The 17659-nt window shown below is 40.8% G+C and overlaps 1 protein-coding gene across 1 annotated transcript; it reads right to left on the minus strand.

Annotated features, from left to right (window-relative positions):
- Nucleotides 1-734: 734 nt before the first annotated feature.
- Nucleotides 735-17026, minus strand: ddx46 (DEAD (Asp-Glu-Ala-Asp) box polypeptide 46). Its single transcript, XM_067375493.1, has 23 exons — nucleotides 16944-17026; nucleotides 15123-15308; nucleotides 14912-14986; nucleotides 13333-13420; nucleotides 13085-13253; nucleotides 12812-13011; nucleotides 12572-12685; nucleotides 12276-12441; nucleotides 12054-12174; nucleotides 11221-11396; nucleotides 11003-11124; nucleotides 10592-10670; nucleotides 9814-9896; nucleotides 8493-8657; nucleotides 8248-8410; nucleotides 7968-8161; nucleotides 7757-7894; nucleotides 7081-7230; nucleotides 3631-3852; nucleotides 3117-3335; nucleotides 1482-1626; nucleotides 1331-1404; nucleotides 735-1190 (listed from the first exon to the last, which is right to left on the minus strand). The coding sequence occupies exons 1-23, from the start codon at nucleotides 16958-16960 to the stop codon at nucleotides 1143-1145; spliced, it is 3114 nt and encodes a 1037-aa protein (XP_067231594.1). The 5' UTR covers nucleotides 16961-17026; the 3' UTR covers nucleotides 735-1142.
- Nucleotides 17027-17659: the final 633 nt, after the last annotated feature.

Genomic DNA, 17659 nt, shown 5'->3' on the forward strand with positions numbered 1-17659 from the left:
TGGTGCTACGGGTGAATTTTGACTGATTAGGATCGAATAAAATCAAAGAGATTGACGTTCACCTTGATGTTCAGAAAATGTGTCAAAGCTTTCTTCCTAATTTTAAGAGATGCTTTAGAAACGAGCGTCAGCCATTGATATTAAATATTAAGAAATGAAAGAGAAGTGCGCATGCGCACTGAGTGCTGCGCGCAGCGGTGGAGCTGCATTCAAAGCGGTGGAGTTCAATTAATCTCGCACGAACGGAGATAAATAATGCTCAATCTGTTTTAACTCTTCACTGTGTTTTCAGTTCAGCGTCTGTAAGTGTCTGTCATTATTCAGAGCAGCTGACGCGGACTCTGACGACACGCGGAGGGCGTTACTTTCCTCAGCGCTGGGCAGGACGGACCAATCACAGCCGCCGGTGATTTACCGGATGCAGCATTGAATAATAGTGCATTCCTGATTCCGTTTTGATTGACAGGTGTCAATCCTTGAACTCAACAAATCAAGCCGTGCACATCATCATTGTGTTGAATTCATCTTGAATCAGAATATCTTCTCTTCGGTGATGATGAGGGCGGGGCAACCTGTCACTCACATGAGATCCACCAATAGCAAACCACAACCATCGTCATAAATGTGTAAAATATATATATGTTAATATCTTTATCTTAACGCTTACATGTAACAAACTTCTGTAGTTATTTTCTCTGAAACATGTTTATTTTGAGAAATATCTGTTTTTATCTAGCTACATTACAGTTTCACGTCACACTCTTAATGTTTCATATTGTTTATTCAAATCCTGTCAGATCATCATAATGTGTGTAATCAACATAAAACTACAACATTCTTTGCATCAAAATGTGTTTTCTATTACCGTACATCGCCTGAGACTCAATATTGTCGACGAACGACTAAATGACGGTATCATGTAAAACGTAAAATCATGATGAAAATGTCTGGAACAGGACAAGGAAATATAGAAGAAAAAAAACAGTTTATTTCCAAATGAAGTTCACGATTCAATTACATGGAGCCTTCTAAAATATTCAACAGGAGCAAGAAACAATGGATAAAAACTTCCAGAAACCAGCTGACAAAACAAAAGCATTGTGGGAATAATGCAGAAACACAAGCGCTGATCCGCTCCGGCTCTACAGAACCTTGTATCGGCCTTTGCTGGTCGGCTGGTACGAGTTTTGCTGAAAGAAGAGAGGATGACAGTGAGGTCAGACTCTATACAGCACAAGATAATGCGCTTACTTCATCTACTATGCACTAATATTTAAATTAATCATTTAATATGATGCATGAAAGTGAGCAGGAAATGATGTCACCGTACCAGGCGGATGAGTTCCTCTTTGATGAGGCGTGTGATCTCTGCTTTGGCCTTCTGCACGGCCAGTTCGTTCGCACCTGTGGACACACACATGGGTTAGTCACTGAACCAGAAGCTCAGCGTGTCAATCACAGACAGAGGGAGCGTCACGTACTCTCGATGGCCAGGTAGATCTTGCGCTCGCCCTCTTTGGGCTCTTTGCCCGGGGGGAAGTAGGTTCCTCGTATGGTGATGGCGGCCTCTGAATACTCGCCGATGCGCTGAAGGGCCTCCTTCGACGTCACCTTCCATCGGGCCGTCTGTGAGAGCAGAGAGCGTCAGTCAGTCTGTCCTCACACACACTCACACACACTCACACTCACACACACACACACACACACACACACACACACACTCACACACTCACACACTCACACACTCACACACTCACACTCACACACACACACACACACACACACACTCACACTCACACTCACACACACACACTCACACACTCACACACTCACACACACACTCACACTCACACTCACACACACACTCACACACACACACTCACACACTCACACACACACACACACACTCACACACACACACACACAAGTCAAGGAGGTTATCTGTAAAACTTCACAAGGTTATTAACGAGGTAATCAAATTTGTCTCAGGTTTTGCCTTTAAACTTAAAATGAAGAAAAACAGATTCTTAACCCTCTGGTGCTGTCTGGCCATTTTTAAAAAAAAATCAAAAATGAAAAATTAACTTCATCGTAATGGTACAAAACTTGGTAAAGGTTTTGGCACTTGCAGTGTGAGCACATAAAAAAAAAATCATGGATATGATTTGAAAAGTTTAAATAGTCCTGAAAAAAATAGTCACACTTGTGCTTCTCACAGTCAAAAATGAGTGAATGGGAAATGAATGTCATCTAGTGGAAGCGTTTGGTATTGCGGCCAAACAAAATCTGACTGAAAGCTCAATTTTTCAGATATCAAGCTCAAATTTTGAATTTATTTAGATTTAATTTTAGATTTTAGCTTTGATTTCCTCACAGTTTTAGAGTAAAACATGTTTTGAAAAATATATATTTCATAAAAACTTGAAAATGGTATTTTCATAACAATAAATGTAAAATTTAAACTTTTTTTAAGTTCACTTTTTCAAACTTTTTTCACTTCAGCAATAAAATGCCAAGTGTATTCTTTAAAAACAGACCAAACTTTTAAGATTTATGAAAGTTGGAAATTTCATTTTCAGGTCTATGGATTACTGCATAAATATAATTTCGTACCATAAAATACCCTAAAAATACAAAATATTAATTAATAAACATTATTGAACTAAAATGTAATACATTCTTTACTTAAAAATAAATAAATAAATAAATAAATAAATAAAAATAAAAATTGACAGACACATGAACAACACCAGAGGGTTAAAAGACAAAATACTCCAAATAAGACAATAAGAAGAATGTTCTTTAGAATTCTTTAGAAAGTTTGGTGAATCCGGCCTCTGGTCACTTCAGTTCCAGAAATAAACTCAAATGTGTTTCTGTGTGAGACGAGTGTAGAGCACTGCACAGATTCAGACACATCTGTACTCTGTAAGGAACCGAAGGAGTTAACTATCAATGATTGACTGACAGCTGTCGTTACTCGAGCGAACATGTTTATACTCCAGTTTCTCGACTCATTCTCATGCTCTGGGAAGGATAATCACAGGATGAGGTCAGCGCTGCGTTCTGAACTCAGGTGTTGTGTGTGCGGTTCACGTGATGAGAGAGAGGCGCACCTGAGGGAAGTCGTTGATCTCTAACTCCTCCTCGTATCTCTTGACGGTTTCGGCGGCCTCTGCGGCCTGTCGGTCCTCCTCCAGCTTCTCCACAGGCGTGTAGTTGAGTTTAGCGTTGATCTTCTCCGCCTGCTGCTCCGCGATGGTCTTGGCCGAGACCGAGGGCGCGATCATCGTCCCGCCGCGCAAAATGGCATTTGTCGCCTGCTGCATCACATCCTGAAATCAATGACAGCATGTGTCACATCTTTCATCTTTCTGGATTGCTGCAGGTCTGTGCTAAAGACCTGAGGTTATTCATTCATTTATATTAAAAGATGATCAAAAAATATCACTGGCTGGATACTGCATCACAGCAGCAGGAGAGAAGCCATTATCGGAATATGACATTACAGAATGAGCCGTTTTAGAACTATGGCTGTCAAAACTAAATGAAGAGCCCATTTCATTTCCAGTTTCATTCAGCAGACATGCGTTGTGTGATCTAATGCGGTGGTGTAGAGTCTGTGCTCACCTGCGCCTCAGCGCCCAGATTCTTCTGCACCTGTATCCTGGCCGCCAGTTTCTTGGCGATCTCCAGTTTCTGAATGTTTCCAGCGGAGGGGGTGCTCAGGCCGGAGACGGCTGTCACGGCTCCGCTCACGCCACCAGAACCTCCTCCCGCGGCGCCGCCCGGGGCCGAGAAATCCTTCACACGCTTCTTAGAGTTGAACATGCTCTCGATCTGCTCGTCGATCTGAGAACAGAGAACACCAGCCTTCACTCACGGTTCACAAACACAAACGAGTCTAACAGCATCACGACTGTGGCGAAAACATTTACTTTTAGAAGTTATACTTCTGAGGCTGAGTATTCAACATGTTATATGTGCAGAGAAGATATCTGAAAATCGATTTTGTCTTCACTATAAAATCGCAGGCATCACTTTACAATAACTTTGAACATAAACCCACCCAGATCTGAACACTCTCAGGAGTCACTAGTGCTCTACTGAAACCAAATGAACACTACTGAAAACAAATAAACACTACTGAACGCTCTACTGAAAACAAATAAACACTACTGAACGCTCTACTGAACGCTCTACTGAACGCTCTACTGAACGCTCTACTGAACGCTCTACTGAACGCTCTACTGAACGCTCTACTGAAAACAAATAAACACTACTGAACACTACTGAAAACAAATAAACACTACTGAACACTACTGAAAACAAATAAACACTACTGAACACTACTGAAAACAAATAAACACTACTGAACGCTCTACTAAAACAAATAAACACTACTGAACGCTCTACTGAAAACAAATAAACACTACTGAACGCTCTACTGAAAACAAATAAACACTACTGAACGCTCTACTGAAAACAAATAAACACTACTGAACGCTCTACTGAAAACAAATAAACACTACTGAACGCTCTACTGAAAACAATTAAACACTACTGAACGCTCTACTGAAAACAAATAAACACTACTGAACACTACTGAAAACAAATAAACACTACTGAACGCTCTACTGAAAACAAATAAACACTACTGAACGCTCTACTGAAAACAAATAAACACTACTGAACGCTCTACTGAAAACAAATAAACACTACTGAACGCTCTACTGAACGCTCTACTGAACGCTCTACTGAAAACAAATAAACACTACTGAACACTACTGAAAACAAATAAACACTACTGAACGCTCTACTGAAAATAAACACTACTGAACGCTCTACTGAAAACAAATAAACACTACTGAACGCTCTACTAAAAACAAATAATCACTACTGAAAACAAATAAACACTACTGAACGCTCTACTGAAAACAAATAAACACTACTGAACGCTCTACTGAAACCAAATGAACACTACTGAACGCTCTACTGAAAACAAATAAACACTACTGAACACTACTGAAAACAAATAAACACTACTGAACACTACTGAAAACAAATAAACACTACTGAACGCTCTACTAAAACAAATAAACACTACTGAACGCTCTACTGAACGGCTCTACTGAACGCTCTACTGAACGCTCTACTGAACGCTCTACTGAACGCTCTACTGAACGCTCTACTGAAACCAAATGAACACTACTGAAAACAAATAAACACTACTGAACGCTCTACTGAAAACAAATAAACACTACTGAACGCTCTACTGAAAACAAATAAACACTACTGAACGCTCTACTGAAACCAAATGAACACTACTGAACGCTCTACTGAAAACAAATAAACACTACTGAACGCTCTACTGAACGCTCTACTGAAAACAAAAACACTACTGAACACTACTGAAAACAAATAAACACTACTGAACGCTCTACTGAAACCAAATGAACACTACTGAACACTACTGAAAACAAATAAACACTACTGAACGCTCTACTGAACGCTCTACTGAAACCAAATGAACACTACTGAAAACAAATAAACACTACTGAACGCTCTACTGAAAACAAATAAACACTACTGAACGCTCTACTGAACGCTCTACTGAAACCAAATGAACACTACTGAACACAACTGAAAACAAATAAACACTACTGAACGCTCTACTGAAAACAAATAAACACTACTGAACGCTCTACTGAAAACAAATAAACACTACTGAACGCTCTACTGAAACCAAATGAACACTACTGAACACTACTGAAAACAAATAAACACTACTGAACGCTCTACTGAAAACAAATAAACACTACTGAACGCTCTACTGAAACCAAATGAACACTACTGAACACTACTGAAAACAAATAAACACTACTGAACGCTCTACTGAAACCAAATGAACACTACTGAACACTACTGAAAACAAATAAACACTACTGAACGCTCTACTGAAAACAAATAAACACTACTGAACGCTCTACTGAAAACAAATAAACACTACTGAACGCTCTACTGAAAACAAATAAACACTACTGAACGCTCTACTGAAAACAAATAAACACTACTGAACGCTCTACTGAAAACAAATAAACACTACTGAACGCTCTACTGAAAACAAATAAACACTACTGAACGCTCTACTGAAACCAAATGAACACTACTGAACACTACTGAAAACAAATAAACACTACTGAACGCTCTACTGAACGCTCTACTGAAACCAAATGAACACTACTGAACACAACTGAAAACAAATAAACACTACTGAACGCTCTACTGAAAACAAATAAACACTACTGAACGCTCTACTGAAAACAAATAAACACTACTGAACGCTCTACTGAAAACAAATGAACACTACTGAACGCTCTACTGAAAACAAATGAACACTACTGAACACTACTGAAAACAAATAAACACTACTGAACGCTCTACTGAAATCAAATAAACACTACTGAACACTACTGAAAACAAATAAACACTACTGAACGCTCTACTGAAACCAAATGAACACTACTGAACACTACTGAAAACAAATAAACACTACTGAACGCTCTACTGAAAACAAATAAACACTACTGAACGCTCTACTGAAACCAAATGAACACTACTGAAAACAAATAAACACTACTGAACGCTCTACTGAAAACAAATAAACACTACTGAACGCTCTACTGAAACCAAATGTACACTACTGACCACTCTACTGACCACTCTACTGACCACTCTACTGACCACTCTACTGAACACTCTACTGAACACTCTACTGAACACTCTACTGAACACTCTACTGAACACTCTACTGAACACTCTACTGAACACCATTAAAAACAAATGAACACCACTGAACACTCTACTGAACACATATGAACACTACTGACCACTCTACTGCAACCAAATGAACACCACTGAACACTCTACTGAACACATATGAACACTACTGACCACTCTACTGCAACCAAATGAACACCACTGAACAGGTACTAGTTTAACAGGCAGATGTGAAGAGTGTGGTGTAAGCCCTAAGGGCGAGTGAATGATGACAGTGTGATGGTAACGGTTCAGACTCACGTCCAGAGCCGCGTCATCATCGTCAGAGTCATGCAGACCCAACGCAGCTTTCTGCAGCTTCTTCCTCTCGTTGGCGAGCGCATGTTCGGTCTCGTCGAACTTGAAGCCTTTCCCGGAAAATCCGCTGCTGCTCCTGATGCTCTTGCCCTCCTGCGGGAACAACGGCACACGTATCAGACATCAAAGACCTCGGCATGACGACACACGTGGAATGTTTTGCTTCTATAATGTGTGTTGTTTCAGACTAGAAGACAGCCACTTGCTTTGGTCCTAAATGAATCAGCCATTTGAATGAACCGCCACCTACTGGCGGTTTTATTTTCATATTTCATAGTATTTAATTTTTCATTAATATTCATGCACCTCCAAGCTGTATTAAACAGACATCTTCTGAAAAAAGACAAACTGTAGCTTTAAAAGTTTGTGTAATAAATTCTGTGTTGATTCAAAATATTTCTTTCTAAAGCTACTTTTTCTAATGTCTCATCTAACACAATAATGACTTTAAATTATGATTTGAAGGCAGTTTCTCAGCCAAAATTAATTGGCACACGTATTAATTAGATTAAAAACTGTAATCAACTGTGATTAAATCATCTGGGGAAAGACCATCATTTGTTCTGTATTGATCTGCAGTGTCGTATCTAACGACTCAGTGAACAGGAGCGTCTCTTACAGCTTTCTGTTGCTCTTTGAAGCCGGTCCACAGCTGCTCGAGCTCGGGGGGAACGGGCGATCCGGACAGCTCCAGGGCTTTGATGATGTCGCCGGAGTATCGCACCTGGTCTGCAGTGATGAACGTGTACGCGAAACCCTGCAACACAGAGCCACACGTGAGCCTCTCTCCCATCACGGATCAGGAGCGTGGTGGATCCGCTCGGACTCACCTTGTTGCCGGCTCGTCCCGTGCGTCCGGCGCGGTGCACGTAGTCCTCATAGTGGTTAGGGCAGTTGTAGTTGACCACCAGGATGAGGTGCTTGACGTCCAGGCCTCGTGCGGCGACGGAGGTGGCCACCAGCAGCCGACAGGCTCCGTTCTTGAAGTCGTTGATGATGCTGTCCCTGTCGTACTGGTCAATGCCTGGATAAAGAGCACAGCAATACTGCGTCAATCTCTCAATACACCTGAAACTACTTCAACCAGTGGTGCAGCGTGCCGTCTCTGACCTCCGTGCAGCGACATGCAGGGGTACGAGGCCTTCATCAGGTCCTTCAGGAGGCTGTCGGCGTGCTCCTGCTTGTCCACGAAGATGATGACGGATCCCTTCTCCTGATAGTGACCCAGAATCTCCAGCAGCTTCAGGAACTTCTTCTCCTCCTCGATCACAATCTGTCAAACACACAGCCTGAGCTTCTCACTGACACACACACAGACGCTTTCATTCCCAGCTGAAGAGACGAGTGGGACTCACCACGTGCTGCTCCACGTCTGAACACACCACACTCCTGCCGCCCACCTGCACCTCGATGGGCTTGGACAGGATCCTGCGGGCCAAGGCCTCCATTGTCCGTGGAAATGTGGCAGAAAACATGACGGTCTGCCGGTCGGGCCTGACGTTATCCACGATACGCATCACCTGAAACAAGCACACATCAACCACTCAGAACTAGAGTCCTCGATTAAATTAGATTTTTTTTAAAATCCTTGATTGCAATTTATCCATGTCGATTAACCATCAAAACACCAGAAGTGGTTATTATATATGCCTTTTAAATCATTTTAAAGGCTATTGTTCACTCACACAACCAGTCAAAAGTTTGGAAACAGTAAGATTTTCATCTGCTCACCAGGGTTGCATTTATTTAAATAAAAATACGGTAAAAACAGTAATATTGTGAAATATTATTCCAATGTAAATCAGCTGTTTTCTATGTGAATATACAGTAAAGTGTAATTTATTCCTGTGATCAAAGCTGAATTTTCAGCATCATTACTCCAGTCTTCAGTGTCACATGATCCTTCAGAAATCATTCTGACATGATGATTTGCTGCTCAAGAAACATTTATTGTGTACAATTGTACAAAATATTTGTGTACTAATATATATATATATATATATATATATAATATATATATATATATATATTTTTTTTTTTTTTTTCAGGATTCTTTGATGAATAGAAAGTTCAGAAGAACAGCCTTTATTTGAAATATAATCTTTTGTAAAATTATAAATTGTCACTTTTGACCGATTTAATGCATCCTTGCTGAATAAAAGTATTAATTTCTTTTCAAAAATATAAAAATAAAAATTCTTACTGACCCCAAACTTTTGAACAACAGTGTATAATGTTACAAAAGCATAGTATTTCAGATAAATGCTTTATCTTTTATTCATATCTTTCTATGAGCAGCAAATCAGCATATCAGAATGATTTCTGAAGGATCATGTGACACTGAAGACTGGAGTAATGATGCTGAAAATTCAGCTTTGATCACAGGAATAAATTACACTTTACTATATATTCACATAGAAAACAGCTGATTTACATTGTAAAAAAATATTTCACAATATTACTGTATTTTTGATCAAATAAATGCAGCCTTGGTGAGCAGACGAAAATCTTACCGTTTCCAAACTATTGACTGGTAGTGCAAGTCTATTTTTATTACCACAAAAAAGTATCCGATTGCTTGATTAATCATCAAATAATCAACCAATTACCAAAATAATCATTAGTGACAGTCGTAATATAAACATGCATCTTTAGTCTAACACAAGAGAGACTGACCTGCGGTTCAAAGCCCATATCGAACATCCGGTCAGCTTCGTCCATCACCACATACGTAGCTCTGCGCAGGTTGGTCACTCGACCTGAGCAACAACATCAGATTGAGCAGAATGAATGCAGAGGACAACGACATTCACCATCAGCTCAAAGCAAACACGGCTTTAACAGGAAGTAAAGATGGTTCAAACACTACAGCCAAATTACTCCTGGTAAACTCAAGAGTGGGCCAACTGATCGAGACGTTCTCGCGTACCATCTCAGGGCCACGAAGAACCTGTAAAACTCATAAGAGCCACATCATACAATAAATGAGAGGAAGCCGCCGAGCGCTATCTGACGGGACTGAGACCTATGAAAGAAACATATTAGAGATTACCTCGCATGTGTGGAAACCAAACCAACACATCCACTGCGCCTGTCTCTATCCTCACTTACAATGAAACTGTCCAGACGGGTCTGAATGTCACTGCAATGGATTCTGGGTGTTTGGAGATCTGCCTACCTGTGTCTGACATGCATTTCTGAAGTAGTCACACACTGCTGAAGGGTCAGAGGATTGTTCCCGGTTCATTCAGCAGCATGTGTGACCATTTCAACCTTTCCTAAAAGGCAAACGACTGCAGCATTGTGTCACATGCTGAAATACAGTCTGTAAGTACAGCCACAAAACAGAACGGCACACCAGCTGACATGAGACGAGTGTGAGTCGCCAAACACGCTGAACAATCCTCTGAGCAGCTGAAGCACACACACACACGCCTCACACACACACACTTACCGCTGTTGGCGCCCAACATGTCGATCATTCGTCCAGGAGTGCACACTATGATTTCTGCGCCTCGCTTCAACTCCGCGATCTGAGAGACAAAACACTGATCAGAACAGCTTCTCTGTGACAGGAGAACCGTGAGGATGAGAACTATATCAGCGTCACACCAACATATCACGATATCGTGCTGTTTATCAAAAGAGCGCTGCAGTTTTATCATCTGCTGCTTTAAAGCAGGATGGATTCTGATTGGCTGTCAATGTTTTTATCGTTTCTTTAGCTGGAAAAGGTTCCAGTGCTCTCCGTCCTCTGTGCCGTCATCACTACAGTTGCAGTGTGTGTGGATTCTGCTAATCTTAGAGATAGATGATTTTAAGAACTAGTTCTGGTCCTCGGTGTGAACGGTCCTTCGTCACACACCTGCTCGCTGATGCCCGTGCCTCCGTACACACACACCACACGCAGGCCCAGAGACTTGGAGAACTTCTTGCACTCTTTGGTGATCTGCAGAGCCAGCTCTCGCGTGGGGGTCATGATCACGGCTGCAGCAGAACACAAGACAATTCATCTGATTATGATTCATTTAAATATATAGTATATAATATATACAATATAAAGCAGGCAGAGGTGGAACATACCGATGGGTCCTTCTCCCTCTCCTAGCGGCCGCTGGTCTAATATGTGCCGGAACATCGGCAGCAGGAAGGCGATGGTCTTTCCGCTTCCTGTTTTAGCGATGCCAATGAGATCACGTCCCGACATGATGGCCGGAATGGCCTGGGCTTGGATCGGGGTCGGCTTCTCATAGTTGTGTCTTGTCATAGTTAGAAAAGGGCAAAGAGGAATTCTGGTTACAAGTCAAGTCACAAATATCTGCTAATGATGTCATTATTCAGATCAGTGTTGATTCAGTTCAGATCAGTGCTGATTCAGTTCAGTGTTGATTCAGTTCAGTTCAGTTTTGATTCAATTCAGATCAGTGTTGATTCAGTTCAGTTCAGTTTTGATTCAGTTCAGATCTGTGTTGATTCAGTTCAGTTTTGATTCAGTTCAGTTTTGATTCAGTTCAGATCTGTGTTGATTCAGTTCACTGTTGATTCAGTTCAGTTCAGTGTCGATTCAGTTCAGTGTTGATTCAGTTCAGTGTTGATTCAGTTCAGTGTTGATTCAGTTCAGTGTTGATTCAGTTCAGATCAGTGTTGATTCAGTTCAGATCAGTGTTGATTCAGTTCAGTGTTGATTCAGTTCAGTTTTGATTCAGTTCAGTTCAGTGTTGATTCATATCAGTGTTGATTCAGTTCAGTTTTGATTCAGTTCAGATAAAGTTCATCAGTTATGAAACAAGTTCAGTTTCAGAGGTTTTGTTCTCAGTAGGGTCAGTGCGGTCAAATCAATAATGCAGTAACATGAAACAAAACTGTGAAAGCATTGATTCAGTCTGGAGCACGTCTGAGAGAGCGTTCATACTCACTTCTTCATTGCGTTCAGCACCTTCATGGATATCCCACACTGCACCCATGTCTTGATGGGCTTCGGACACCCTTTCCCTTTGACGATGATTCCCTCCAGCTCCAGACGGTATTCATTCACCTCTGAACGGATGAAACACATGCATGAACAAACTGTGCCAGAGGATCATGGGTAAACTGCTGTGTGAACGACAGTAAAGGTTAGAGTGTTTTGTGAAGCAGACCTTCAGGGGTCATCCGAGCCAGCTCCGGCACCTCCACGTAGAAGTTCTTGCGGAAGGATTCATATTCGATCTTCTGATGATCCACAGGCTCCAGAACTTTCCTCTGTTTGGTCTGAAAGCCTGTGAGAGCCGTCTGCAGGTCCACGACCTCTTCCTCTGATGAGTACTGCACACACACACACACACACACACACACACACACACACACACACACACACACACACACACACACACACACAGTGAGAAGTGTTTGCATCAGTGATGAGAGCTGTGAGGAGGATGAAGAGCGGCTGTACCTCCATGGCGTCCTGATCGTTCTCCATCAGCTCTCCTTTCTTCTTGGAGGAGTGCAGCATCTTCTTGGTTTTCACGACCGTCACCACTTTGGTCACAGACATGCCTCCTTTATGCTGACACACAGTACAGTGATAATGAAGGATCGTTATTCACGCTCTCGTGGTGTTCATCAGAGACAGTGATGGGTCTGCACCATCATACAATCAGTTACAGAAAAGAGCAGCGTGAACATTTCGTACCTTGTCGTTTCCTCCTTTCATGGTGCCCATGTTGAACTTCTTGACCTCTTCTTTGACCTCCTCCATGTAGGCGTCCAGAGGGTCGAGCTCCTCTCCGGTCTCCTCCTCCATGAGCGCAGCCTCCTCCGCCTCGTCCGCTGCGTCTTTCTCCTGCTCGTCCTCGTCCGGCTCCGCGGGCGCTTGAGTCTCTTCATCATCATCTGAACACACACAGTCAGGTGAAAACTCAGAACATCACTGCAACACAACACCGACTGACTGATGATTACTGACCGTCATCATCCTCCAGACTCCACTTCTTCCCCTGCTTCATCTCCTCCAGCTCTTTCTTGATCTCGCCGATGTTCTCCATGGCTTTCTTCCTCTGCTCCTCCCTCCACTTCTCCACCCGCTCTTTCCTCTTCCTCATCTCCTCCTCCAGGGTGTTCTGGTCGAAGTCTTGCTGCAGGATTCATTCATTAACACAAGGTCATTCATTCATTCACTCACACGGCTGAACGAGTCAGTAAGACAGCACTCACGTCTTCAGCCTTCTCCTCCTCCTTCTCCTTCTCCTCCTTCACCTTCTTCTTGTCAGCTGACTGCTCACCGTTCTCCGACTTCTCCTTGCTAGAAGGTCAGCATCACATTAGACTCTTTGATTTCAAGGACCCTGACTCTCAAAGACATGATAACGATGATCACATGATGTTTTTCTGAGTGTGTTATTGTGCAGCCGTGGTCAGCTGACTCCTAAAGTTTGTGTTATTTTATGCAGTGGTCAGTTCACAGCAGTGACAGAAATTTAATTTTCCAAATGTTTTTTTTAGCTTATTAAGAGCATTTTACCTAATCTTACCTAATTATATGTAGCTTATGCATAAATTATGTCAAATTATTATATTTAATCAATAAACTTGATTATTAAACAGAAAAGGTTATCGTAGACGATCTATAACGCACACCTCCACTGACGAGACATTTCTGATACTTCTGCTGTAATTACAGGCTTATTTTCAAAAGTATTTACAAAACGAGGAGTTGCAATATATTAATAATTACTTAAAATAATGATAAATAATAATTCTTCAACACACACACATATATATATTCACACAAATATATGATGTAAACAAACATATGTTAGATGCGATTAATCGACTATATACACATGCTGTATTATACTGTATACACGTGTGTATGTGTGTTTATATAACATTTATTTAAATTGTCATGGTCTTTAATATTTTATTGTGAAGAAATTTATTGATTTGTGAGTTAAATAATTAATGTATATTAGTGTTGTCTAACTTTACTACTTTACCTTAAAAAACACAGATACTCGATATGATTTTCGATACCACAGAGAAAACTGCCATATAGATATTTCTACTATCATCTCATAATTTGGGTGATTTTGTTGTAATAGTTTACGCACAACACAGGGAGGCTTTAATTGAAACTTTGAACTAAATTTACAAAACAAAAGATCAAATAAATTGCAAATGATAGCACAAATACATTTAGACAAGACAAATTAAATAAAAATGTTTAAGTTTTTCAGGTCTAACAGTAGTGTTCAGCTGAGAAATACTACAGACGTACTCAAATGTAAAATAACACTAAATAGCCTTCAATGTAAAAATTAAAAACAGATTAATGCTTATAATTACAGCTCTGAGTCCAGAGCAGAGAGTGATTTTCTGTGTGTGTTCTTTGAATCAGTCTGCCGTCACTTTAAGAGCTGATGCACGGACCGAATATACTGATACACAACGTGTGTTTTCTCAACTATTTACACTCCAAAACTGACTGCATTTTCATGAACGCTCACCAAGACGGGCACTGTCACATGATTCTGTATTTTACTGTTTAAGCACAATAAGGGAATGACTAAAATGATGCGTAATTCAAGCACTGTTCAGGCGGAGCGAGTGTGTGTCACTTCACCGTCAAGAGCTGGTAATATAGCGCTTATTTTACATTTTTATTGTAAACCTGTGGGTGAGTCCCGGACCCCTGCTGAAAGAGAGTGTGTGTGTGTGTGTGTGTGTGTGTGTGTGTGTGTGTGTGTGTGTGTGTGTGCGTGTGTGTGTGAGTGAGTGAGAGACGGACGCTCACCTCCTCCCTCTGCTCCTGCTCTTGCTCCTCCGGCGCTCTCGGCTCGCGCGTCTCCTGTCCCGACTCCTGGAACGTCTGTGAAGAGATGAGATGGGGCGTTAAGTCACATGAGCGCAGTGCAGCAGTGTGTGTGTGTGTGTGTGTGTGTGTGTGTGTGTGTGTGTGTGTGTGTGTGTGTGTGTGTGTGTGTGTGTGTGTGTGTGAGCCTGACCTGGGTCTCTTGCGGTCTCTGGAGCGGGATCTCCGGCGCTCTCTGCTGCGCGTGCGTTCCCTCCGGCTGCGCTCCCGGGTGCGTGATCCGGCCCGCTCATCTTTCTTGGAGCGTTTGGAGTCCGGCGACCGGCTCTTCGACCTGCTGCCTGACCTCGCCCTCGAGCTGGAGCGCTTCCTGTAGTGCCTGCGACAACATGACACGCCCCATGAGCACATGAGCACTGCAGGAGGCTGACCTCACACGACACGGCCAGAGCTCTTTTTAAACTGAACTCTCTCATCACACACTCATTTACTTTGAGCGTTTGGGATGATTTAAATTTAAAAAGGATTTAAATCCCTAACTGTGTCGTATATTCGAGTGCAACGCTTCTCAAACAAGAACAAATGTAGGGCGGGGCTTGATTTTGATTGGATGGTTGTGGTTTGCTATTGGTGGATCTCATGTGAGTGACAGGTTGCCCCGCCCTCATCATCAGAGAAGAGAAGAGATGCTGCAAGAGGAAGATATTCTGATTCAAGATTACGAGGAACATGAATTTAATGATGATGTGCACCTGTAGGACTGAATTAAAAATATTGGATTTCAAGAGTTTTAATTTATTCTAATTTTTATGTACCAATATTGAAGTTAAATCTGAAGAATCGTTCTGTTTTCAGATGATGAATGAAGAGAACTCTGCAGCACGCCTCCCATCCAATAATCACAATAATCTTTGTTACTTTTGGTATGAGAAACAGTCTCAGATTTCAAATTGTCCATTTTATTTTGACATCCAAAAATCGCTGGAGCGCCTCAGATTATCTCTTCTTTACTATTAGTTCCAGCAGCAAATAAACATGAATGAACATCAGAAGGTTCAGAACAACTGACTGAAATCAATCATGTGTCATGTGATCAAGATTCAACCGCGGAAACTTCAATAAAACAGCTGGAGAACAATATTATCCGCAATATGTTTCACATTTACCTCAGAAGAGACATTCAATGACCATAAACTCCATAGCTAGAGAATGAACTCTATTTACCATTCTTCAATAGCCTCTTTAATGCAAGTTTCATAAATATATATAAAACAACGAATTGGAGTAGAAACATAAATATGTACTTATAAAGTTAGTATTATAACTTTATATAAACTTCCTTGTGTGTAATTTAAATATTTGTCTACTAATCAGTTATATTAACCTTCACTATTATAGTGTAGTTCAGCTTTAATAGAGAATTTGCATGTACTGATTTATGCCCAGCCCTAGTGCACGGATAAATAATTTACAATAAACACTGCAATATTCCATAAAAAATAATAATAGTCTATTTTGATTTCATGTTGATTTTATTTTAAAGAAGCACAGTTTCGTTAATATTTCATTAGAAATTTCGTTTTCTTATACTGGCTGCATATTAGTTCAAAAGACTGAAAAACGCCTTTATTTAACTGTTATTTACAGCAGAGGTCAACATATCTGAAAATTAGACAAGAATGAAAACATGGACGCTAACTATACGTTGTTATGACGTAACTGATTAAATTGTGTTATTGTGTGATGTAATCGCGCTGAAGCGCCTACAGTCAGAGCAGATGATCTCTCACACACTGAGGCACTCATTAACCTCCAGTCGATGTTATTAATGAAGATAATAAAGTGTTAATAATGTTATTGTCAGAGAGTCGCAGCTCAGTCAGAGTTCACGTGCGATTCTCGCGCAGCGGATTTAGTAACTCTCGCGATAAACGCGTTTAACTCACACTGAAAATACTATGAAAACATTTAAGCGTGAAGCTTAAAGAAACTGAATAAACATGTAAAGATTTACCGTGACTCTCTTCCCATGATGTCGCTGTAGTGAGTTCATACACACAAACACATCCGGCTGCGCGATGACAACTTCCGCTGTTTGCTTTAAAGGGACAGTTCACCCAAAAATTTAAATTCTGTCATCATTTATTCACCTCAAGTTGTTCCAAACCTGTTTGAATTTATTTCTTCTTCTGAACACAAAGAATATTGGTAAACAAACAGTTGTGGAAAATCATTGACTATTTTTTCTCCATACTTAAGGATTTAACTGTTTTGTTTACTCCAAAATATCTTCTTTTGTGTATCAGTGCGACTAAAAACGAACATTCAGTTATTAATCAGGCTGTCCATTTATTTAAATGAGACAATTTATACCGCAAACAGAAAATGCAAATTAAATAAATAAATAAATAGTTATTTATTTTGTTTTTATGGTTCTTAAGTTTTTTTGTTATGTGTGTGTGTGTGTGTGTGTGCTAGTTTTTTTTGTTTGTTTCTTGGCACTGATCAGATGGGGCACTATAATTTCGTTGTACTGCAATGACAATAAAGCTTCTGTTCTATTATAATAATAAAAACGTGTTGGGATATTAAAAGTAACAAAAAAAATTATTAAAAGCTTATCAAATGTACCACTTCCGCCTACCTGAAATACTGCAGTTTGACCGTGTGTCTCAATCAGCTCCCTAGTTCAGTAGTCAGGGCACTGATGAGGGAATCAGTCACTTTCAT

This window comes from Chanodichthys erythropterus, chromosome 22 (genome assembly GCF_024489055.1).
Source record: "Chanodichthys erythropterus isolate Z2021 chromosome 22, ASM2448905v1, whole genome shotgun sequence".
NCBI lineage: Eukaryota > Metazoa > Chordata > Actinopteri > Cypriniformes > Xenocyprididae > Chanodichthys > Chanodichthys erythropterus.